At 50.9% G+C, this 20,535-nt stretch overlaps 3 protein-coding genes across 5 annotated transcripts; 1 reads left to right on the top strand and 2 right to left on the bottom strand.

Annotated features, from left to right (window-relative positions):
- Positions 1-923: 923 nt before the first annotated feature.
- LOC108090785 (scavenger receptor class B member 1) lies at positions 924-2,920 on the bottom strand. Its single transcript, XM_017189632.2, has 4 exons — positions 2,181-2,920; positions 1,716-2,118; positions 1,397-1,647; positions 924-1,317 (listed from the first exon to the last, which is right to left on the bottom strand). The coding sequence occupies exons 1-4, from the start codon at positions 2,790-2,792 to the stop codon at positions 1,057-1,059; spliced, it is 1,527 nt and encodes a 508-aa protein (XP_017045121.1). The 5' UTR covers positions 2,793-2,920; the 3' UTR covers positions 924-1,056.
- A 1,075-nt stretch (positions 2,921-3,995) lies between these two features.
- LOC108090713 (lysosome membrane protein 2) lies at positions 3,996-14,516 on the bottom strand. The gene is given in 9 exon segments (XM_017189510.2): positions 3,996-5,079; positions 5,137-5,258; positions 5,314-5,556; positions 5,559-5,884; positions 5,964-6,137; positions 6,222-6,474; positions 7,111-7,194; positions 7,197-7,238; positions 14,382-14,516. Coding segments are annotated over 9 exon segments (1,650 nt in total). The 5' UTR covers positions 14,407-14,516; the 3' UTR covers positions 3,996-4,698.
- A 1,467-nt stretch (positions 14,517-15,983) lies between these two features.
- On the top strand, positions 15,984-20,519 carry LOC108090712 (scavenger receptor class B member 1). Of its 3 annotated transcripts, none has more exons than XM_017189508.2 (7): positions 15,984-17,241; positions 18,197-18,509; positions 18,568-18,659; positions 18,713-18,940; positions 18,996-19,268; positions 19,324-19,915; positions 19,986-20,519. In XM_017189508.2, exons 2-7 carry the CDS (start codon positions 18,254-18,256, stop codon positions 20,330-20,332), a joined length of 1,788 nt encoding a protein of 595 aa, XP_017044997.1. In that variant the 5' UTR covers positions 15,984-17,241; positions 18,197-18,253; the 3' UTR covers positions 20,333-20,519. The 3 variants fall into 3 exon arrangements, with proteins under 3 accessions (XP_017044997.1, XP_017044996.1, XP_017044998.1); XM_017189507.2 differs by having other exon boundaries at positions 15,990-17,241; positions 18,214-18,509; XM_017189509.2 differs by lacking the exon at positions 15,984-17,241 and adding an exon at positions 17,751-17,882 and having other exon boundaries at positions 18,214-18,509.
- The last annotated feature ends 16 nt before the right edge of the window (positions 20,520-20,535 follow it).

The raw sequence follows: 20,535 nt of genomic DNA, 5'->3' as shown, positions 1-20,535 counted from the left end.
CGACATGACTGGCCTTTTTCACCCAACCCCTGCGCTCGCCGCACTTGGAACAGAGCTCGCTAATGGGGCCCAGGTTCAGACTGATAATTCTAGTTCGGAGGGGGCAACAATAATTGGCCATAAAACCAAAAATACACTTTATATTATTATGATGAGCGCTTTTACTACTCTGACGCAGGCGATTCTACAGACGATCCGTCGCGGTCGGTCCGTGCCAGGCAGGTCAATAAATCACCCGGATGGCCCTCCACCTGTGACATAACTCTCGTGCCAATTATACAAACAGCTTTCGGCTTGACCGCGCAATTAACATTTAAATTGGGGCATCCTTAGCCCCGAGCGCTGGGGGTATCGATTTATGCAAATCGCAAATCGCAAACGGCGAGCGCTGTAAAGGAAAAAAACCGCCTGCCGGGTGGCGGATGGCGGGTGGCGTGACAGGGAAGAGGGCCAAGGGTGGATTACCTTGAAGCCGGGCAGGGCATCAGCTTGCAGGCCGAGGAGATCAAGACACATGTGCAAAGTTCAGGTTCAGGAAGAAGATGGAGATGGAGAGGTAAACAAGGCGAAGCAAAGTAAACAAACCGCAAAGTCCCCAGCAAAGCGGCTCAGAGGCCGAAGAAATAAGTACAAACAGCCAGCAGTTAATACACAGATCGAATAAAACGCAAAATAAATCTTCGGTACGTGCCCAAGTTTTCATTGTCACGCCGCACGGCTCAAGAGGCGGGGCGAATCAAACAGAGAGCCGCGACCTCAAACTCAAACCGCCGGATCGCCGGATCACTGGATTGCCGGCTTGCCGATGGAGGAGACGGGCGGCCGGCGGAGAGCTGCTTAGACCTGGCCGTTTGGCCGTCTGACGGTCTAGCGGTCTAGCAGTCTGGCCGGCTGACAGATAAGGTGAAATGAGGCACATTCAATTTTCCTCTTAATCGTATATTGCGCAAGACGAGCTGCTGATAGTGCACCACCAGCAGCACCGCCAGCCTTAACCTAAGTCTTGCATACATATATACACGGGTCCAGTCTGGGCATCAATCACGTCGCCAGACTTTACTTGACAGCCACATCCAGGGCGGGCGCGGTCGCCGGGAACTTGGTCTCCAGCGCGGTGACCGTGCCCATCTCGCCAGGGCAGAGCTTCCGGAAGAGAGCCCCGTAGCCGAGGTCGCCGCCGGCCACCCGGGCCGCCTTCAGGAGGCTCCACAGGGCCACGACCAGGAACAGGCACATGCAGAAGGGCTGCGCGCGGGGCACCACGTTCACGTTGATCCACATCAGGGCGGTCACGAAGCCGGGCAGCTCGCCCATTTCCTAAAAGAGCGAAGAGTGTGGCAGCCGTTAGCAGACGCCCCTCGAAGATGGGAGCGCGGTGCTGGGTGCTGGTACTTACGAACTCGTACCAGAAGCTGGGGATCATCATGTGGCTGAACCTCTTCAGGTAGGGGCTGAACCTGCTCAGGTTCGGGATGGGGATGTTCGACTGGAAGCGGTACTTCTCCGACACCGGGATGCCCGTGACGGGCTCCAGCAGGATGTAGGGCTCGTGGTCATCGGCGTTGGGCGTGTACCCCTCGTAGTGCTCGCTCCAGTTGTAGCCGCTCCCGTAGAAGTGCGGCATCGAGAAGGCGGATGGGGCGCCGTCTTGGGAGAGAAATCACTGGGTTAGCCGGCTATCGAGGATAGGGTGCCAGGATGCCACTCATACGAACTTATCACACACTTGGACACGTCGAACATCCCGTCGGGCAGCTTGACGCCGTAGCTGGCGCCCAGGCAGGCGGGGGGCTTCTGGTGGGCCGGGAGCAGGGTGTAGCGGAAGGTGTCCAGGCCGTTGAATCGCTGCTGGCGCTGGTAGGTGAGCGGGAGGACGCGGCAGGACTCGATGGCCACGATGTCCAGCGGCGTCTCCGGCTGCACGAAGGGCGGGAACAGGGAGTTGTCCAGGGCGCCGGTCACGTTGAACGGACACGACTCGGAGTCGTAGCGGTACGTGTAGGGCAGCTGCTCCCGGATGATGACCTCGTCGTTGAGCGTCTCGATGCGGAAGAAGTTGTCGAGCCCGCGCTTCGGGCCGATGTTCACCGTGTAGACCTCCTCCTTCTCCTGGAGAGCCTGCGGGGAGATTTGAGTTGGGAACGCAGAGCGCGGAACGCGGACAGTCGGCTAGCACTTACGTTGTGGAGCACGGCGACGTTGGACCGCAGGAAGGACACCTTGGAGATCGCCTGCAGCAGCGGACGAGTGAACTCCCACAGGAAGTAGTACACGCTGTCGGTGATGAAAATGTCATCGAGCCTAGCGATGGCGTCGAAGCCAAAGAGCGCAAGGAAGCTGTCGTGGCTGAGCTTCGCGGCCGCGCCCAGCAACACGTTGTTGGTGGAGGTGATGGTCCAGTTGAGGACGTCGGGGGCCACGCTCTCCTCCGGCAGGAACTCCACCACGCGGTAGCGGTGCTTGCGGTACTTCACGAAGCTCTCGTTCCGCTCCAGAATGTCGTTGTAGCCGACGATCCGGTACACGATGGGTCCGATCTCCTGCACCTTGAGCCGCGAGTCGCGGCCACTCCAGAACTCCTCGGCGTTGGTCACGTTGAAGACGTAGTTCTTCAGCTTGCCGAACGGCGAGTTTATCCAGCTGTCCATGGTGGGCATCTCCTGACGGAAGCGCACGTGCTCCCTGGCCACGAGAGTGGGGTAGTGCACGGAGCAGGACACCGCGAACAGGTAGACATTCAGGGCCGCGAGGACCAGGCAGAGCACTACCTTCACCCACTGAACAGTCCTCATTTCGTCACTAGTGGCGGGTTTGGCGGAACGAGCTCCAAGTCGAGAGTGATTCGCGTCCGGCCGGGAGGAAACACGCGATCCGTTTGAGTCGAGTTCTAAGCGCTAACGGCGAGCGCCCTACAATCACTTATCACGCCTCCTGCTCTTCTTGCCTCATTTGATTCATTTGATTCGGTTCGAATCGCAATGTTTATAAAACCAAATAACAGAAAGGTTATCACCGAGCCCCGATAGCAGATTCAGCCGACTCAGGGGAATAACAGCGATAACGCCTGACCTCTGATCCGAGCATAGGCATTAGGCACTTCCAAATACCTATATCTATCGAACCATCATCATCTGCTGCAGGCCAGACTCCGATGTGCAGAATGGGCACGGCTCCTCCGAGCACTGCACTGCACCGCCCTCCATTTTGGGCAGGTCGGACCCCCCCGGGCGGGATATCGCTCGGCTGACCCCATGGAGCAGCAGGTGGGGACGGCCTGCAGCCGAGTGGAGGCTTTGTCCTGGGTCCGGCTTGGGTTGCCTTATCAGGAACAGACAGAGCAGTGGCTCTTATCAGTGTCTCCGGCAGTCAAACGTGCAGCGAAACAAATGACTTGCCATTAAAGTCTGGACTCAGCTCGGCTGTCTGGTCTTGTCCAAGCTCGGCAGAGCGTATTAATAGACGTATTAATAGCCTCTTCTGCCAAATCCGGTCTGGACCAAATGTCCACTTTCAAGGTTCGAGGACAAGTTCGTAATGAAACCACTGAAAGTTTTGAACGGTGATAACGGGCCCTGGGGGTCCTAGTATTTAGTTGGTTCAATTGATCGCTAACCTGTAACCTTATGATACTATGTATATTAATATATACTTAAAAGCCCTGATCACACAGAAACTAGAATCTCGTTTGCATCTAATGCCTTATTGCGCCATTGTGAACTCTGAAAAATACCTGCAAACGTTTTAATGTAAATGATAGTCATCACCAGATTCACTTTTCTTGGAACCACAAGTTTAAGATTGCATACTTTTGGGAAGTCGAATCAAATTACTGCAGCTATATCACCTACTTGAAAATTGCTCAAGTGACAAGATCCCGCCAAATACTATATTAAGAAGTTCAATCCACGTTTTGTCGGATACTTGATATTCGTTTGTATAAAAATTCCATTCCACAATATTAACAAACCCACCAGAAAAACTTATTGGCAAAGAAATGTTTGCAGAAGTATACTATAATTGCGAATTAATTTAGTGTATTTAAGGATAACCTTCAATTCCAATCATTATCAAGCTTTCGAAGCATATATGGATTGTGGTTGGATAATTGAAACAATATCGTTGTTTATGGTACACATTATTTGCAATAGACATTTTCTTCGCCAAGTTTGTATCGCATTTTGTCTAATGAGGCACATTGCTATTCGAGGACTGAACTTGGCTTTATTTGAGAAACGTTTCCACTTTTGTGACTGGAATGTCTGGACATAAAATTTCAATTTCAACAGGGTAGCAAGCAGGTGTGGGATCGGCTTCTGTTTTGGTATAACAAATCGAGTTCTAAGTCGAAGCTTTGAGCCTTTAAGCGATCACGACTGCTTCGTAAGGCTACGCTTCAAAATTTTCATAACGCTTACTTACAAAGGTAACCTACATACAATACAATAGATACAGATACAGATACAGATACAGATACAGATACACATACAATACATACAAGTCTTCCCAGCTCCATTTCAGCTAAACTACAGAGACGCACATTCCACTTCGGGGATGGGATGGGTTAATTGGGATGGGTTGGGATGGGTGATTGGGATTGGGTGAAGTGGGTGGAAGTGGGTTCCAGCTCCTAGCTAACTCTTAACCTAATCTAAGACACCCAGAGACCCTCGGACTGCGACCAGATCCCGACTAGAGCGCCTAGTATCTGGCGGGTTGGTTATCCTTGTTCTGCTTCTTGTTCATGTCCACCTGGGCGGTGGCCAGGTAGTTGGAGCCCTCCAGGTGCAGGGTGCTCTGCCGGTGCGAGTTGCGGATCAGGCAGAAGGTCGACAGCAGCAGCAGGATCGCGCCCAGGGTGCACAGGCCCACGATGAGCGCCACGCGGATCTTGGGCGGCACCTGCTCGGCGAAGCGCATCAGGTCGGTGACCTCGTTGGGCAGGCGGTCGATGCCCTCCTCGAACCAGAGGATGGGGAAGATGATGTCGGGGAAGTTGGCCACCTGCTTGATGTCGAACACCTGGCTGACGGCCAAGTTGATCTGGATGCGGGCGCGCACGCGCAGAGTGGTTCCCATTTTCTGTGGACACAGAGGATTAGAGACTCGAAACGGGCGGGATGGGGAGTTGGGTCTTACGGGCTGGACGTCGAAGAAGAACTGGTGCTTTTCCTTCATGGGCGGCGAGATGCCCTCCACTTGCGTCCGCAGGCTGTCGTCGGCCAGGTAGAAGTGCGGGAAGCTGAGCATGATCGGGGAGTCTGCGGAGCACCTCGTGGTTAGCAATTATCGGAAAGAGCTTTTCCGAGTACTTACCGTACTGGCACAGGGAGACGTTGAAGAGTCCGTTGGGGGAGCAAGAGGGCTTGCCGGCGGGGCAGAAGCACATGTTGTCCGGGTGGCGGTCCACGTCGGCGAAGACCCACTCCGGCGGGGTGAAGCGGTAGCCGGGCACTTCGTTGGCGGTCATCACCTCCTGCTCGAACACCAGCGGCAGCAGGCGGCACAGGTCCTTGTCGTACACGTACAGGATGCGGTCGTGGTCGATGTGCGGGGGAAGATGGAGCCGTCGGTGCCCGCCAGCGAGTTGCACGTATCGGTGGTCCAGTGGGGCAGGTGGGTGCGCCCGTTGAAGTTGTCGATGATGCCGTACCGCTCGATGTTGTCCACGCCGGTGTTGACGGTGACGCGGTCGGAGGAGGTGCCGTTCTTGCCGTACAGCAGACCGAACTCCTCGTAGGGCAGCTTCTGCTCCTTGGGCACCACGTCCTTGGCCAGCTTGAGCAGCGGGTCCTCGTAGCCCCAGAGCAGCTGGCCCACGGACACCTGGACGAAGGGCTTGATCTTCAGGATGTCCATGATGCTGGCCATGGCCAAACGCAGGAACCTGAACTCGAACGGGGGAAGCGGGAAGCGCGTTGTTAGCCACAACTCCTACTCAGAGGGGGGATCAGTGGGTCACTCACCTGGCGGCGTGCTTGCTCTGCGAGGTGGCACTCAGCATGGGGATGTTGGGCACGATCACCACGTCGTCCTCTGGGCCCACGGAGAGGTCCTCGCGGAAGGAGTAGATCTTGCGCAGGTTGTAGCTCAGCGTGCCATTGTCGTTCTCCACGATGTTCACCTTCTCCCAGGTCTCACTGCGGGGTATCGTTTGAGAGGGGATCGGATGAGAGGGTGTCGGATGAGAGGGTGTCGTGTCGGATGAGGGCGAGACCACCTACCTGTAGACGTAGGGCCCCACCTCGTCGACAATGGCCTTGGAGCCGTTGCTGAGGAAGTCGTCGGCGTTGGTCACGTTGTAGATGTACAGACTGATCCTCGGCTCCACCGGCGGCTTGGCCCACCAGCCGAAGGTCTTGGCTCCGGGACGCAGGGCCACCATGCGGTCCACGACTGCGTCGATCAGCACGGAGAACTCACAGGCCACCACAATGCCGCCAATTATCAGCGTCGCCGCTATGACGATCGTGATCCCTGCGAAATCAAATCGGATTGTTCAGCAATTGTTCACCGCACGCATAAATTACTGGGTGATTGGGATGAGTCACTTGGTATTGGATGGGCTCGGCTGCATCCACTGGATGTGCGACATAAATATTTATACAGCGCCGATCGAACATATCGAGTGAATCACTTACCCTTTGACCTTTAACTATCGGTTCTGAGATAGCCTATTATCTATAAATACGCCCAATTAGTTCTGATTGAGTAATTGCAAGCGAATTATAGAACTGGAAAGTCTACTTAGAACTATAACCGGATCCGGAGTATCCCTGGCAGAAGACCTCTGGAAGGTTACGGCACGGAATGTACATGTCATAAGTGGGGAGTAACTAGCAAAGGTAGCTAGGGTAACTAGGAAGTTATCGGACATCCAATCCATACCATACGTAATTTATAATAATAATAAACAACGCTTCCACTCGCATACCAGTCTAACCAGTCGGACAAATCGGACAAATAACTTCAAGAGCAGAGCGAGGCACGTGGAATTTTGGAACTCGATAGAGTATATGATGTATTTGCGATTCCATGGGAAAAGTGTGGTGCAGTTATCCAATTATATGCTAAGGCTTAACACTCAGGCTTATCTAGCAGGGGAATACTTACACCATTTTCTTAGATAGGTGCTCGAGAGCTTTGTGCAAAACTTGTGCTTAGGGCCGTTCATGTTGACGCACTCGATGTTTGGGGCGGTCGGGCTGGTAGTCGATAGCAGACCGCCTTGCAGTTGTTAACTAAAATGCAAATCAAAATTATATGAATACCAAATCGCTTTGTTTCCACGGAGACCTAGAGATACATGGACGGACTAGCCGGAATACCGGTTGAATCGTAGTCGCGACTCGTTAATCTCTAATTGCCAGTGGCAGCCAGATAAACAGGAAAGTAATCATTCAATACCACATCTCGATCAGTGCGCTGTGCGACATTGGCTCCCATGATCACCCCCTCTACCCGCACTCTTTCTTTTCCCACTCTGCCACCAGAACTCAGAGATGCAGAGGCCCCAGACACGTTTTGGGGCGTGCAGCCTTGAGCTCTTTTGACATCGCGTTGTGGCTGTGCGAGCGATTCGGCCGAAAGCTGATTTGCCACAGCACAATGGCGAAAAGCCGATCTGGGGCCGACTCCAGAACCTTCGACTCGGCGCTCTTGGTGCGCCCTTCCTGGCAGGCGGACCTTGGGCCATTAAGCGCTTTTTAATGGGCCGACAGGCTCTAACCCGAAGACCTTGACTGCTGCGCAATCGCAATCGCAACCATACATCAGGCACTTGGCTGCTTCGTGCGTAGAGCAAAACGTTTTACTATCGACATTTCCAGGCGGAGCGCGTCTGCCATTATTCATATTCATAAACGGAGCCGAAATAAATAACAAACAAGAAAGGAAGCTAGCTTCGGCAAGCCGAAGCTTATATACCCTTGCAGATCTCAAATATGTCGAACAAAATGCATAAGGCCTAACAACATCGAAGCTATGACGATTTTTCTATTCATTTTCCATATTTTCGACTATATGGGAGCTATATGATATAGTTGTCCGATTTTGTTCAAATTTAATTCGTAATTCAAGAATCGTAACAAAACTCTATATTCCAAAAACCATACTTGCCTGATGAAAAACAACGATGTTATAATTTTATTTCTGTTATTTCAATATAGATTTTCCGATCTTTCCTATGGCAGCTATAAGATATAGTTGTCCGATTTTTATGAAATTTTTTTATCAATATAAGAGTAGTTAAAAAACTTGATATTCAAAAAATCATGCTCGTAGGATAAAAAACAACGATGTTATCAATTTATTTCCATTAATTCTATATATATTTTTCGATCTCACCTATGGCAGCTATATGATAGAGTTATCCGATTTTGATCAAATTTAAACCGAAATTCAATAGTAGTTAGAAAACGGCATCTTGAAGAATTCAAGTCGATCTGATCAAAAACAACGGCGTGAGAATTTTTTATTTCATTCTCTCGTATGGGAGCTATCCGATATAGTCGGCCGATCCGGCCCGTTCCGACATATATACTGCGTGCAATAGCTACACAACTTTTGGGAAAGTTTCAGCAAGATAGCTTTAAAACTGAGAGACTAGTTTACATAGAAACAGACAGACGGACAGACGGACAGACGGACAGACGGACAGACGGACCGACGGACAGACGGACAGACGGACAGACGTACATACATATTTCGATTCAGATGGTGATGCTGATCAAGAATATATATACTTTATGGGGTCTGAGGTGTCTCCTTCACTGCGTTGCAAACTTCTGACTGAAATTATAATACCCTTTTGCTCTGCAAGGGTATAACAAAGCGCATAAGAGGGGCCAAATGGATTTCGGCTAATGGCCAGAGGGCCATTCGCAGGCGTCGCACGGCCGGAGACAATAGAAGCGCTTTAATTGCGGCTCACTTGGGTTCGATTTGAGGCGAATTGCATACAAACGGCCGCTTATCGGGGCGGTGGGATGGTCCAACTCCAGATGGAGCCTACGGCACGTCCGCCCCTCCGAGAACGAGCTGCGATAATCGGACTCCGATTCTTGGATGCCCGCGGAAATGGCCAGGGGCTTTATGGCTTCTCCGTCGTTTCAGCTAAAAGCGTTAAACTTTGTACTTTGAGTTCGCTCTACCCTATCAACACACACACACAGCCGCGAAGTTTATTATTTGCCGAGTTTACTGCGCTTTCGGAGCGCCACAAGGTCGCACTTCTACGCCGCTGCCGCCGCCTCCGACTCCGCGAAGCTCGCCGAGCTCAAGCTGGCTCAAATGCCTGGCTGGCTGGCTCATTGAGCAGGGCGTCGGATCCACCATTGTTGGCATCGCCGCTGCCGACGACCATTGAATACTAATTAAACAATAATTATTTCACCTCAAATGAATTTTCGGCGACGATCGCTTAGCTAGGCCATCAATCAGTGATTCGATATTCGGGGACGGGGCCCCATATTCTCAACTCTCGACTCTCGGCCGTTTGTTTGCCTGCTAATTGGCATCTGCGTTCACGGCCCACTGGGTGGCTTTGGTCCGACCCTTCGGATTGCTCACTGCCCGGGATCTGAGTAGTCGGTGCAAGTGTTTGCCCAGACCCCTGGCGCACTGGAGTGACTCAACGCGGACAACTGTTTACGCTTACTCCAGAACTTGAGCCGCTCTTATCAAACTCCGAATGCAAATGCAAATCCGGCGAATGCGAAACTCCACTCCAGACCAGAGGCGGCAGTCCGGTGCAACAACAACAACACCTTGCCGCAAATAACGCCTGGCTTTTCGGCATTCCAACGAAATGCGATAGCTGATGTAATAGTTTCGTTTATTTTTGGTTTCACTTGTTGGGGCCGTTCAATTAGCAGCTGGCTGGCTGGCAGCCTGACTGCCTGACTGGCCAGAATCCAAACTTCAATAGAAACTTACTTTCTAAACACACGTTTTGTATGAATTGAACTGAAAGCGGAATCGCGGTGAAGACATCCGCCGCTTGCTCTGATCGGCTTGGTGGCGCAGAGATCGCAGATCGGGCTGAGCCGTCTTACAATTTCACTGCGTTTAAGTGTTGCACAAAGCCGCAACAACAACAACAATAATAACAACAACAACAACAACAACCACAAGCGGTAGTAGCTATTTAGTGTAAGCAATTACCCTGACCCAATTTGGGATCTGGTACCCTAGCGAAGGGTATCACGGCTGGTCGACCCACCAACTGTGATGGTTGTCAAGAAACCAGTGCTAGTTTGAAATTGGTCATTTTTCTATGGGTTGGAGGATGTTTCTGGAATGATTGTTTCATTATCTACAAGACGCTTGCATCTATCGACTCCGGAATTTTAGATTTTATGAGGGATGAACCTCAGCCACTTCAGTGAAAACTTGAACCTGGCTTGATAGCGAGTCGTTTTAGAGGGTATTTGCGGCTTTGATTCCCCATAAGCCTTGACTGTCGCTGATTATGGCTACTGTGACACTGACCGTCCGAAAAAGCGGCAATTCACCTGCCAGTTTGTCGTGCCCGGGCTGCATTTGCTGATACGCAACGAAATGTGTTTCCAATTGGGGCCCTAAACAGCGCGGAGTCGTCGCCGATGGCGTGACAGACATGTGCGGCCTGGAGTGGCTCATCTTGGACCCGCAGTGGGTCAGTTCGCCGGAGGGGAGGTGCAGGGGCAGCGTCTTGATCGCGGCTGCTTTCGCAGTGAAATGTGTCAACAGCAGGCGGAGACAAAGCCAGGCCACTGTCACCTCAACTTTATGACCAACTGGCCACAGCGGCCAACCAAACGAGGCGATGAAGATGGCCCAAAGCTCTTGGCCGGGCTGCTGCAACCTTCGCATAATCGTCATCGTTATGTGGTCAAAAGCTTGCGGGCCCTCTATTTATTTATTTACGAGTATTTATCTTAGGGTTTCTTGCCTGCGCATGCTTAATTTCGGATCTCGGATCTCGCGACTCATCGTGGATGTGTGTTTTGGCTAACTTTTTACTTAACGCCGCTTTGAGCCGCTGCTTCGTGGCAGATCGAGTGGAGTGCAGAGCGAAATTTCACTTTTTCCACACAAGTAATCATAAAACTATGCACGTACATCAAATGCGCTTTTGGCAGGGCCGCGGACGGCGTTTAGCCGCGGAGGCAGCACAGAAACACAAACAAAAACAAGACCGAAGCCCCCAAAGCATAATTCAATGATTTTCCGCTTTTGAGCGCTGCCAAGCGAACTCGCTGTCGAAGTGGTTTCATTTTGGCTGACTGGGCAAGGTCTTGCTCAACCAGCGCTCCGATTGAAGTCGCTTTAGCAGTCGCATTCGCAGTCGCAGTGGCAGTGGCAACAAGAGTCGCAGTGGGGGGCAGGGACGCGACTGCTGCTGCTGGGGCCAAGGGCTTGCCTCCGATCGGCCGGAGACGGCAATCGAACTCCGGCTGCAGTCCGGCGGCGCCCAGGAATGCGACTGCTGCCCCAGCACTCTTGATCGCTGCTCGCTGGCTGCCACAGCGCGTGGCTGCTACCTGGTGCGGCAGGTTTCGAAGGCACTGCCAAGTGGCCAGGCCACACTCACTCACTCACTAACTCACTCACTCACACTGGGATCGGCGGTTACACGGACTGGCGGCGGTCCGATCGATGTGCAAGCCGAGAATCTTGGACCCGGACTGGAGCGTGGAAGGTGCACAATGAACGGTGAACGGCTATCAGCGATCGGTGGACGGTGAACGAAGAACGGTGAACAGGGAACAGCGAACAGTGAGCGGCGAACGGCGAACGGCGAACGGTGAGCAGGGAATGTGGAGCAACCGCCGGAAAACGTAAACGTCTCGATCGCTAGCAGTGCCGCCGAGTAACTGAAGTCGCCGTCTTGGAGTGGCCCCCCAACGTAAGATGTTCAGGCGGCGAAAGCTCGGCCAGAGCCAGAAGCTCGCTTCGCGTGGCGTTGCGACAAAGCGAAACTCAGAAACCTGATAAACAGGTAGGCAGACCGCACCACAGCCCACCACCACAGTCCGTCGCCCGTCGCCAGTTGGCAGGTAGCAAAAGCGAGAGTAAGCCAGCGAGCGGGAGCTTTGCTTAATGCAGCGCATGCGATCGAAGCTCGGGCGGATCGGCATCGGCTCAGGCAGCGGCTTAGGCATCGGCATCGGCTTGGGCATCGGCTGAGGAATCGGGTGAGGCGGCCCATGCGGCGGCCGCTGTTTTGGAGTTTGGCCCAGGCCGATAAACAAGTTTGTTGCCTTGCATTGAAGTCTTTCGTTTCGTTTAGTTTTGTTGCGTTGCGTTGCGTTGCGCGTTCCGTTTATGCTGCTCACTCCGAAAATCCCATTGATTGCCTCACTAACACTCGTCCACCAGCTGCGATTATGATATGAGCCACTGCTGCTGCTTTTCTCGTGGTCGCTGGTTAGTTGTTGGTTGCTGTGGCAAGTGACTCACGGGTGGTTGCCAAACCCAGCACCACCGCATCCACTTGCCAGCGAGCGACGACAGGTTGCAGCCAAAGAATGTATGCAAAGCTGACGGCTCCGGCGATCGCAAATTATTGTTATTGCCAAAGGAGCTTTGTGCCGCATTGCGAAAGGCCCGTGCTGCCTACTCAGAATCGAAGCATTGCCAAACAGCCAGGCTGGGCGTAATCGGGTTCGGGAAGTCCGCCAACCCAGCTGTGGAAACAGCAGCAACAGAAACTCGCTGCATTTGCCTAACAAATCAGCTTGGGGAAATCAATGGCACTAACGCTATTCAAGGAATTGCCCAGCTGCTTTTATTTCCACAACTGAAGTTCTGGGTAAGCAGGTGAAATACTTTCCCAGGTGAATCAGAGTTTATATATTATTATATATATTCTTGATCAGCATCACAATCCGAATACGAAATACGTCTGTCCGTATGTCTGATTCTAAATTAGTTTTAAAGCTAATTTGCTGGAACTTTACCAAAAGTTGTGTAGTTTTTTCACGTTTTATATAAGTCGGAACGGGGCGGATCGGGTGACTATATCGGATAGCTCCCATACGAGAGATCGAACAAAAAACTGCTATCGAATTTCGAATTAAATTGGATCAAAACCGGTTGACTATATGATATAGCTGCCATAGGAAGGATCAAAAAATATAAATAATGGAAAAAATATGTAGTTTTTTAATAATTCTTGAATCAAGAAAACAAATTACAGCCAAACAAAGTATAGTTTTGGAAATCAGAGAAGCCCAACTATCTATGCCACCGAATGTAATTTAATTGTCACTTTACTTATCCTTTAGTTAGTTGAAAAAAACTGATTTGGAAAAGAATAGTTGACAATTTTAGTAAAAAACACTATATTTTTACGGGTTTTTTGGTTGTAATATGGCCAAATATTGACATACAGCGGAAGCAAACACGGGTTTGAGCACCTTATGACCAAAGTTAACCAGCCCTATCACTATTTGGATGATTAAAAAAAATCATTTTCTCCCCATTTTCGCATTTTTGGAACGCCAAATTTCAACAATTTTAGGTGTTATTCAGAATTGTATTACGAATTCATCGGTACATGACATTTAATATTTAGCTCAGTATTTATAGAGATATAGACAAAAAACAAAGCTTTTTTAATGATTTTATGCAATTTTTTTTGGAAAAAATTATACCATTGTTGTTTTTTATCAAAACAAGCATAATTTTTGGAATGTAGAGTTTTCTAATGATTCTCGAATTTCGAATCAATTTTGATAAAAATCTGAGGACTATAGCATATAGCTGTCATATCGTTAAAAATGTAGAAACTTAATAGAAAAATCGACATAGCTTAATGTGGTTTGTTCGACATATTTAAGGCCTGCACGGGTATATAAACTTCGGCAATAAATAGTTTTTCTACAATTTTTATAAAATATTTTTCCTCTTCACTTTTAGTTATAATGACGACTGATACATATCGGACAATGAGACAATCTTTAAGTTGATTATCAACATGATGATTTTTAACCGTTGAAACAGCTGACTTTCCCTATCATCTCTGCCCCATCCTACATAATTCACAATTCTAGATAAGCTGAGCAGTGGCTCTGGCCGAAAAAGTTCGTGACATTCCACGCCAAGTCCAACCACACACACTCGGCCAACTGGCGACCCGTATCCGAAGCTTGACTTGGCGGCGAGTTTGCATGTCAATAAGGCTAACCGGGTTGCATGCGACCTTTCTGTTTATGTAAACTGCCGTACGAAATGGCGCACTTGTTGCTTTAAATGATGCAATAAATAATAGCAGAAACACGGCGACAACAACGCCGCATACGCATATGTTAATTTGGCTGCGTGGCGTGTCATCAGTTGGCCCACCTAGGCCCCTAAAGCAGTGTCAAACTCGATCTCGTTCAAGGTTTCGGACTTACTATGCAGAATGTTGGCCACCTGCATGGCCAACGATCCAGTTCCATTAAGGTGAGCGGGAATGTGTGTGTGGAGGCGCCTTCGGAACCGCTCGATTTCCACAGTCGTCGGGTTGAAAGCTGATGTTTGTGAGAGTTCGGGAAGTGTTTGGCACTTGACTGCCCGGCAACCAGGTTGATGATAGGAAGCCCGACCCAGTGATAAGGCTCCTGTAAGCGGTCGTCGAGGAACTGGGCACTAGCAGATAATGGCCCCACTCATTTTCACGATCTGAACGGGCAGCTGAGCGAGATCCTAACAATCTTCAGTGAGTTAGGCCACTTACGCTGTCAGCCCAACAATGTGCACTTTGGAGCTCAGGTCCCAAGGGGGGTGCTCAGGTACGCACTTCAGGCAGCTCAGCAGTATTGGGAGGCTATTAACTGGCACGACAGATCGAGCTGCCGCAGTCCCATTCGCGTCATCCGTTCGGGGGAAAACAAAAAGTTCAGGGGCTATCAGCCGCGCTGATGCGAAACCCGATGGTGGGGCGGGGGCCACTAGGCGGGGACTCCGGCGGGGAGAGCTCGAAACGGCGGATTGTTGTAAGCTCTTGACGGAACTGATAACTAGCAAATGCTGAGCACACTCGCTGGGGTTCAATAGCACAGCCCTGGCGGGGGTACTTTATCTTCCGGCCTTTCTGCGACTCCAAGAACTGGGGATAAGCCAGTTTAAATACTTCCAAGGCGAAAGTTGCGAAACGAAATCAGAACACGAGGGGCCACCTTCGGATCGCCTGCACTTAGCGGATTGCCTGTGCATCTCCCCCGATAATTGCTTGGGTAAACCAAATGCAGGCCCATGGGAGAACGGTGCTCAAGTACTTAAGTGATAATTAAATTGTTTTGGGAGGCAGCGCACACCTATAAATAGGCTGTGGGTGGGGAAACCAGAAGCCATCGCACAAAAGCTTCTAGAATCAGTGTGCCGAAAAGGGAGAAAATGTATTATAAATGTTGTAGGAGCAATTCCATTGATAAGTGGTTCCGAATCTCGGAATTTTTTTGTTATTAATGATGTTGTTTATTTTTGATTTTATACGTATTCATTAAGCCAATGCTATTATACTATCAATGTTTTGTTTACTCCCCCGGCTAACAAGCCCTTCTACGTTTCAATTTCATCAGTTCAAAAGAAGATGTTCTGCCAACAAAGCCTGTTTGTGGACCCCCCTCCCCCCAAAATCGGCGGGCGAGCCTAACTCGATAATAATGATGCGCAAACGAAGCTGGAGCGGAACGAGCAGCTGGCTGTGCTGCATCTTTCTCCATCTATCTCCGCGCCGAGTGGCTTCTTTGTCTCCGCGACGATCGACGATCCAGTTTGCACTTTGTCCCGCGCGCACGCACAAAGCTGCTACGTAGTAAACAAGAGGTCCCGATTTTCGGGCAGCGCAGTCGGCGTAAGCGCAAGCGCCAGCGCCGTCCAGCGGTTATCACGAATCGTAGCTGACCACCCCGACCGCTTATCACTGCGGTCGAGGCAGAGTTGAGCAGAGCGGACAGAGCAGAGGCAGCGACGCTACTGCGCAGCGGAGAATGAGGAAGGAGGAGCTACTGCGCTGCCGGCGCAGCCAGCTCGCACTGATTCCGTCCGATTCCGACGTCGTAGTAATAACTTGTTTTGCGGCCAGTACGCACCGTCGTCCAGTCCAGTCCAGCGCAGAACCAGTGCCAGTGTCAGTGGAAGTGCCAGTGCCAGTGCCAGTTCCAGTTCCAGCCCGCTCTCTAATCCCGCGAAGATCGGCGCGAAACGGGCGAAATCTAATCGGCTCGGTAGGGTTGCCCTGCAGGCAGATAATGCGTGGGCAGTTGCGAGCATGTAGCTAATCGCGGCAACCCAGCAACATCAACCGGTGGCAGTGGGCCACACTCACACTTCGACTCCAGATAAACAAATTCCGCAAGGCAGTCCGTCTCCGTCTTTAATTGCTGCTGTTCGCTGCTCGCTTGGAGTGGCCTGGGAAGCTAGGAAACTAGGCACTCCAGATACGGAGCCGCTCAGCTGGGCAGGAAAGTGCAGCTCGGGCGGAAAACCAGCTCGAGCGCAAGCTCCAGCAGCAGCTATAGCTCTACCTTTAGCTAAAGCCACAACAACAACAACGGGAGGCAGCGACAACAACGACTTCATCCAGCTGCAGCTACGTAGATCGAGACAAGAGCCAGTGCGATCGGGTCCACAAAAGAGACGGCTACAAAACAAAGAAGCAGGCGAACAAAGAACACAAGGCACAGAAAGAACGGAGCAGAGAGACACAGATACAGCAGCGCCAGATGCCCCATGCAGATGCAGATAGAGATACAGATACAAAGCGGGTCGGTCGCAACATAGATACAGAGCATAGGTAGTGCCCGTCGCAGGAGCATCGATCGTAGGGGAGCGGGTCGGGAGGCCCCGAAGAGAACCACCAATAAAGTGAAGCGCAGGCAGCGTAAACACGACGAAATTGTTAATTAAGACGCCAAATGTTTGGCAGTCGTCGAAAGTGCAAAGCGGGGAGCCGAGTAAACAGCGCGCGAGAGAGAGAGCGACAGATAAGCGTGTGGGTGCAGTTGGTCTCTGGGAGAGCGGTTCCGTTTCCACCGTAGCGCGCACGCCTGCGTTGCCCCCCTGAAAATCAGCTGGTGCCGCGGAGCTCATTTCAAGTGCACGCTGGTCGCGAGATCGCGCTCTCCTCCGCCTCTCCGTCACGTCGCGAGCTCTCTCTTCCGCCAATCCCCTGGTAACCCCACATCACGTTATCAGTCAGCGCCACTTGCTGTAACTGACGAAACCCTCGGAAAGACGTCTTCAGCTGAAGCGATCGAAGGCCCTCCAAGGGTAAGTGAAGTGGAGAAGCATCCAGGAAGCACATTTAAAAATTGTTAGCATTAAAAAGGACTTTGTTCCTGTAATAGTTTTCATTAGCTAGTTACGATATTCAGGGGGATGCAGGTAGCCGAGCTGGAATAAATCTTTTTAGAGTAATGAACCTGTTACCGAAAGTAGACAGATTGTAGTTATCAGCTCAATCGTTTGCAAAATTCCTGTTCTGGTTCAAGATCGAGCGGACATCGGAAAATTTCAACGATCAGATTATAGCCTGTCGGTGACCCGATTTCAAAGTTGGCGAATCCGAACATACCCCATAGTTGGCAAAGCTCAACTCTAAGCATGTACATACATATATTCATGTGTTGATTAATGAATTAATGGCTAGTAAGTAAATACCAAGCATATAGACTATAGGAGCTGCTGATAAGAATTAAGTAGATTCAAACGAACTTTGAATTCAGCACGGGCCGATCCATCGCCGGACCAACAAAGGCACTTGGAATCGAAACGCCGATTAGTTCGCGAGCACATCTGTAAGCGCATGGTTAAATTCGTTCGTCGCGAAGGATTGAACTTTTCTTAAAGACTAAAGATTTAATGACTAAATAGTTGTCCATTAAAGTGACAATTATACAATACAACAAACGGTAGTATTTAGTATTAATTAAGTCAAAAACTAATTGTTCTAAGAAGGAGTGCCTTTTCCCACTTATGTGTTCAATGAACCCCCAGTTACTAAATACGTGGAGTCCAGCCTGATAAGCTTATAATCATGCCAAACAGATCACTTTGGGCCACGTGTTTCGCCTTTATAAAGATAACATTCTATATTGAAACATGAATGAAAAGGTTCGGATTTGCAACCAACTCGATGCCTAGGCCACGAAGCATTACAAATAGGTTCAGGGTTGTGGGCACAACAAAGTAACAAGGGCATGATAAGAGCAAGTCATTTAAACAGTTACAACATATTTTCAGCCACCCACGACAGATTGTCAACCCCCCACAGCCACAGGACATGTCCCGCGTCGCAGAACCTGAGGTAGCCTCGCCTCATAGGCAGGAGTCCGATCGGCCGGTGCCCCCACACATAACAAAGTCCCTCACACTGAACTCCACTCGGAGCGGAGTGGGCACGGGAAACTTCGGAGGCTACGTCATGTCGACCGGACCCGAGAAGCCCACTGTGCTGCAGATGATACTGGAGGCCTTGGGGCTGCGCAATCAGGCGCAAAACCGCGAGCCAACGTCCAAGGATATCGCCACACTGATAAGTGAGTAGAGCACTCGGAAAAGCCAAGCAAGCTCGCTTAATCCGCTTTGACTTTTCAGTGCTTGGCGTAATGTTCTTGCTCTTTGTAATCGGCGTGACCGGATTCTTCGTAATGTGGTTCACGGAGTACTATAACAACACCATGCTGGAGGTGAGTTGATTCATTCGTATTCGCACAGACTTCCCTATCTCACTTTTCTACAGCAATTGGTTCTCGCCGAAAACTCGGATACCGCCAAAAGTTGGTTGAATCCCGACCCCAAGTACGATACGTTACTGAAGGCGCACATCTTCCACTATCCCAACATCGATGAGTACTTGGCTGGGCGGGCCGAGAAAATAAAGGTCGTGGATGTGGGGCCGATCACCTACCAGGAACACACCATCAAAGACGAAGTGTCCTTCAACAAGAACTTTACGGTTAGCTTCCGGGTGAGTCGGCTCTAAACACGACTATTTTGATCGGCTTAACAACGTGGTTTTCCAGGACCGCAAGTCCTACAAGTTCCTGCCAGAGAAGTCGTCCGTTGGGGAGCACGAAGTACTCAGGGTGCCCAATGTGCCCCTGATTTCTGCCGCAGGACCAGTCAAGCGCATGAAGCCATTCGATCGCCTGGTTGCCTTTGGTTTTATCTCCCAGTTCAAGGAGCCGCTCTTCAAAAACCTCACAGTCTCCGACTACCTGTGGGGCTATGAAGACAGCATTATCAAGTTGAAGTCCCTGGGCAGAGGCAGGCGGCGATTTGGCCTCCTACAGACGGTAAGTGGAGTAAGGTCAGTAAGGTAAAAGGTTGTTAACCCTGATTCTCCACCAGCGGAACGGCACCAGCGTGGATTCGGTGCAGCTCAACACGGGAGAGGACGACATAACCAAGTTTAGCATCATTACCCAGTTCAATGGGATGCCCCAGCTGGACTACTGGGAGGGGGAGGAGTGCAACCGCATCGACGGCTCCGAGCCGTCAATGTTCTCACCGCATTTGCTGCAGGATCGCAGTACGGTGAACGTGTTCCTCCAGGTGCTGTGCCGCAAGGTGCCGCTGCATTTCGAAAAGGAGGTCACCATCTACAACGACATCGATGTGCTGCGCTACCGGACACCGATGGACGTGTTCGCCCATCCCTCCGAAAACCCAGCGAACAGCTGCTACTGCCAGAACACGGAGCTCTGCCTGCCCAGTGGAGTGATCAACGCCACCAAGTGCTACGGCGACGCGCCAATCTTTCCCTCATTCCCGCACTTCTTCACGGGCGACCCGGTGCTTAACGAGGAGTTCGATGGCATCAAGCCAGACGCAGACCTCCACCAGACCTATGCCGACATCCATCCTCGATTCGGCTTTCCTATTAGCGGAGCTTCCCGTGTCCAGATCAACATCATGTTGGACAAGACGCCAATCCTGCGAAGTAAGTGCCAAAGATGGTTCTCGTTTCCCTCGTCCCCGTAATCTTATCTCATAATATTTGCTTGTTTCAGATCAGGGCGAACGGCTGAAGAACGCCACCATTCTCCCGCTGATGTGGATTGAGATCACCTCGGGAGACTTCTCGGAGCAGGTCCTCCAAACGCTGTACATAAGCACCTTTGGTCTGAATGCCATTCAGGAGTGCCTCAAGTACGGCACCCTGCTCGTATCGGTCACATCGTTCAGCCTGATCGTGGCCGGGGTGTACTACCTGAACAGCAGGCGGGAGGAGCAGCTCCAGGAGAACAAGTCCTCCGCAGAGCTGGAGGCCTTGAACGGCGAAATCGTGGTGGTGCACCACATCGACATGCCTGTGCCGTTGCCTGTGCAAGAGGGGAGCAGCCATCGAGCAACGTAGGTCGTAGGATCGAATAGTGCCATTAGATTAGTGCAGGGCGGGTAGGGGGAACTTCAGTGAGATTTTCGAATTTGTCAGTGCTTATCTTAGGATAGTTATTAAACAAAGAGTCGCCAGTTACCTTTAGTCTGTAGTCATTCTATGTACATATGTAAAAATTGAATAAACTTTTTATCGACCTTTAAAATTGTTTCTTTAAAAGC

Source organism: Drosophila ficusphila, unplaced genomic scaffold (genome assembly GCF_018152265.1).
Source record: "Drosophila ficusphila isolate 14025-0441.05 unplaced genomic scaffold, ASM1815226v1 contig_414, whole genome shotgun sequence".
NCBI lineage: Eukaryota > Metazoa > Arthropoda > Insecta > Diptera > Drosophilidae > Drosophila > Drosophila ficusphila.
This window is presented reverse-complemented; position numbering and strand designations above follow the sequence as displayed.

Bases quoted from the DNA above. Each gene is read 5' to 3' on its own strand.
- LOC108090712 (XM_017189508.2), top strand. From the start codon at position 18,254: ATGTCCCGCGTCGCAGAACCTGAGGTAGCCTCGCCTCATAGGCAGGAG. The intron at 18,660-18,712 runs GTGAGTTGATTC...ACTTTTCTACAG, and splicing joins ATAACAACACCATGCTGGAG to CAATTGGTTCTCGCCGAAAA. The intron at 18,941-18,995 runs GTGAGTCGGCTC...GTGGTTTTCCAG, and splicing joins ACTTTACGGTTAGCTTCCGG to GACCGCAAGTCCTACAAGTT.
- LOC108090785 (XM_017189632.2), bottom strand. From the start codon at position 2,792: ATGAGGACTGTTCAGTGGGTGAAGGTAGTGCTCTGCCTGGTCCTCGCG. The intron at 1,648-1,715 runs GTTCGTATGAGT...TTCTCTCCCAAG, and splicing joins CGTGTCCAAGTGTGTGATAA to ACGGCGCCCCATCCGCCTTC. The intron at 1,318-1,396 runs GTAAGTACCAGC...TCGCTCTTTTAG, and splicing joins CCAGCTTCTGGTACGAGTTC to GAAATGGGCGAGCTGCCCGG.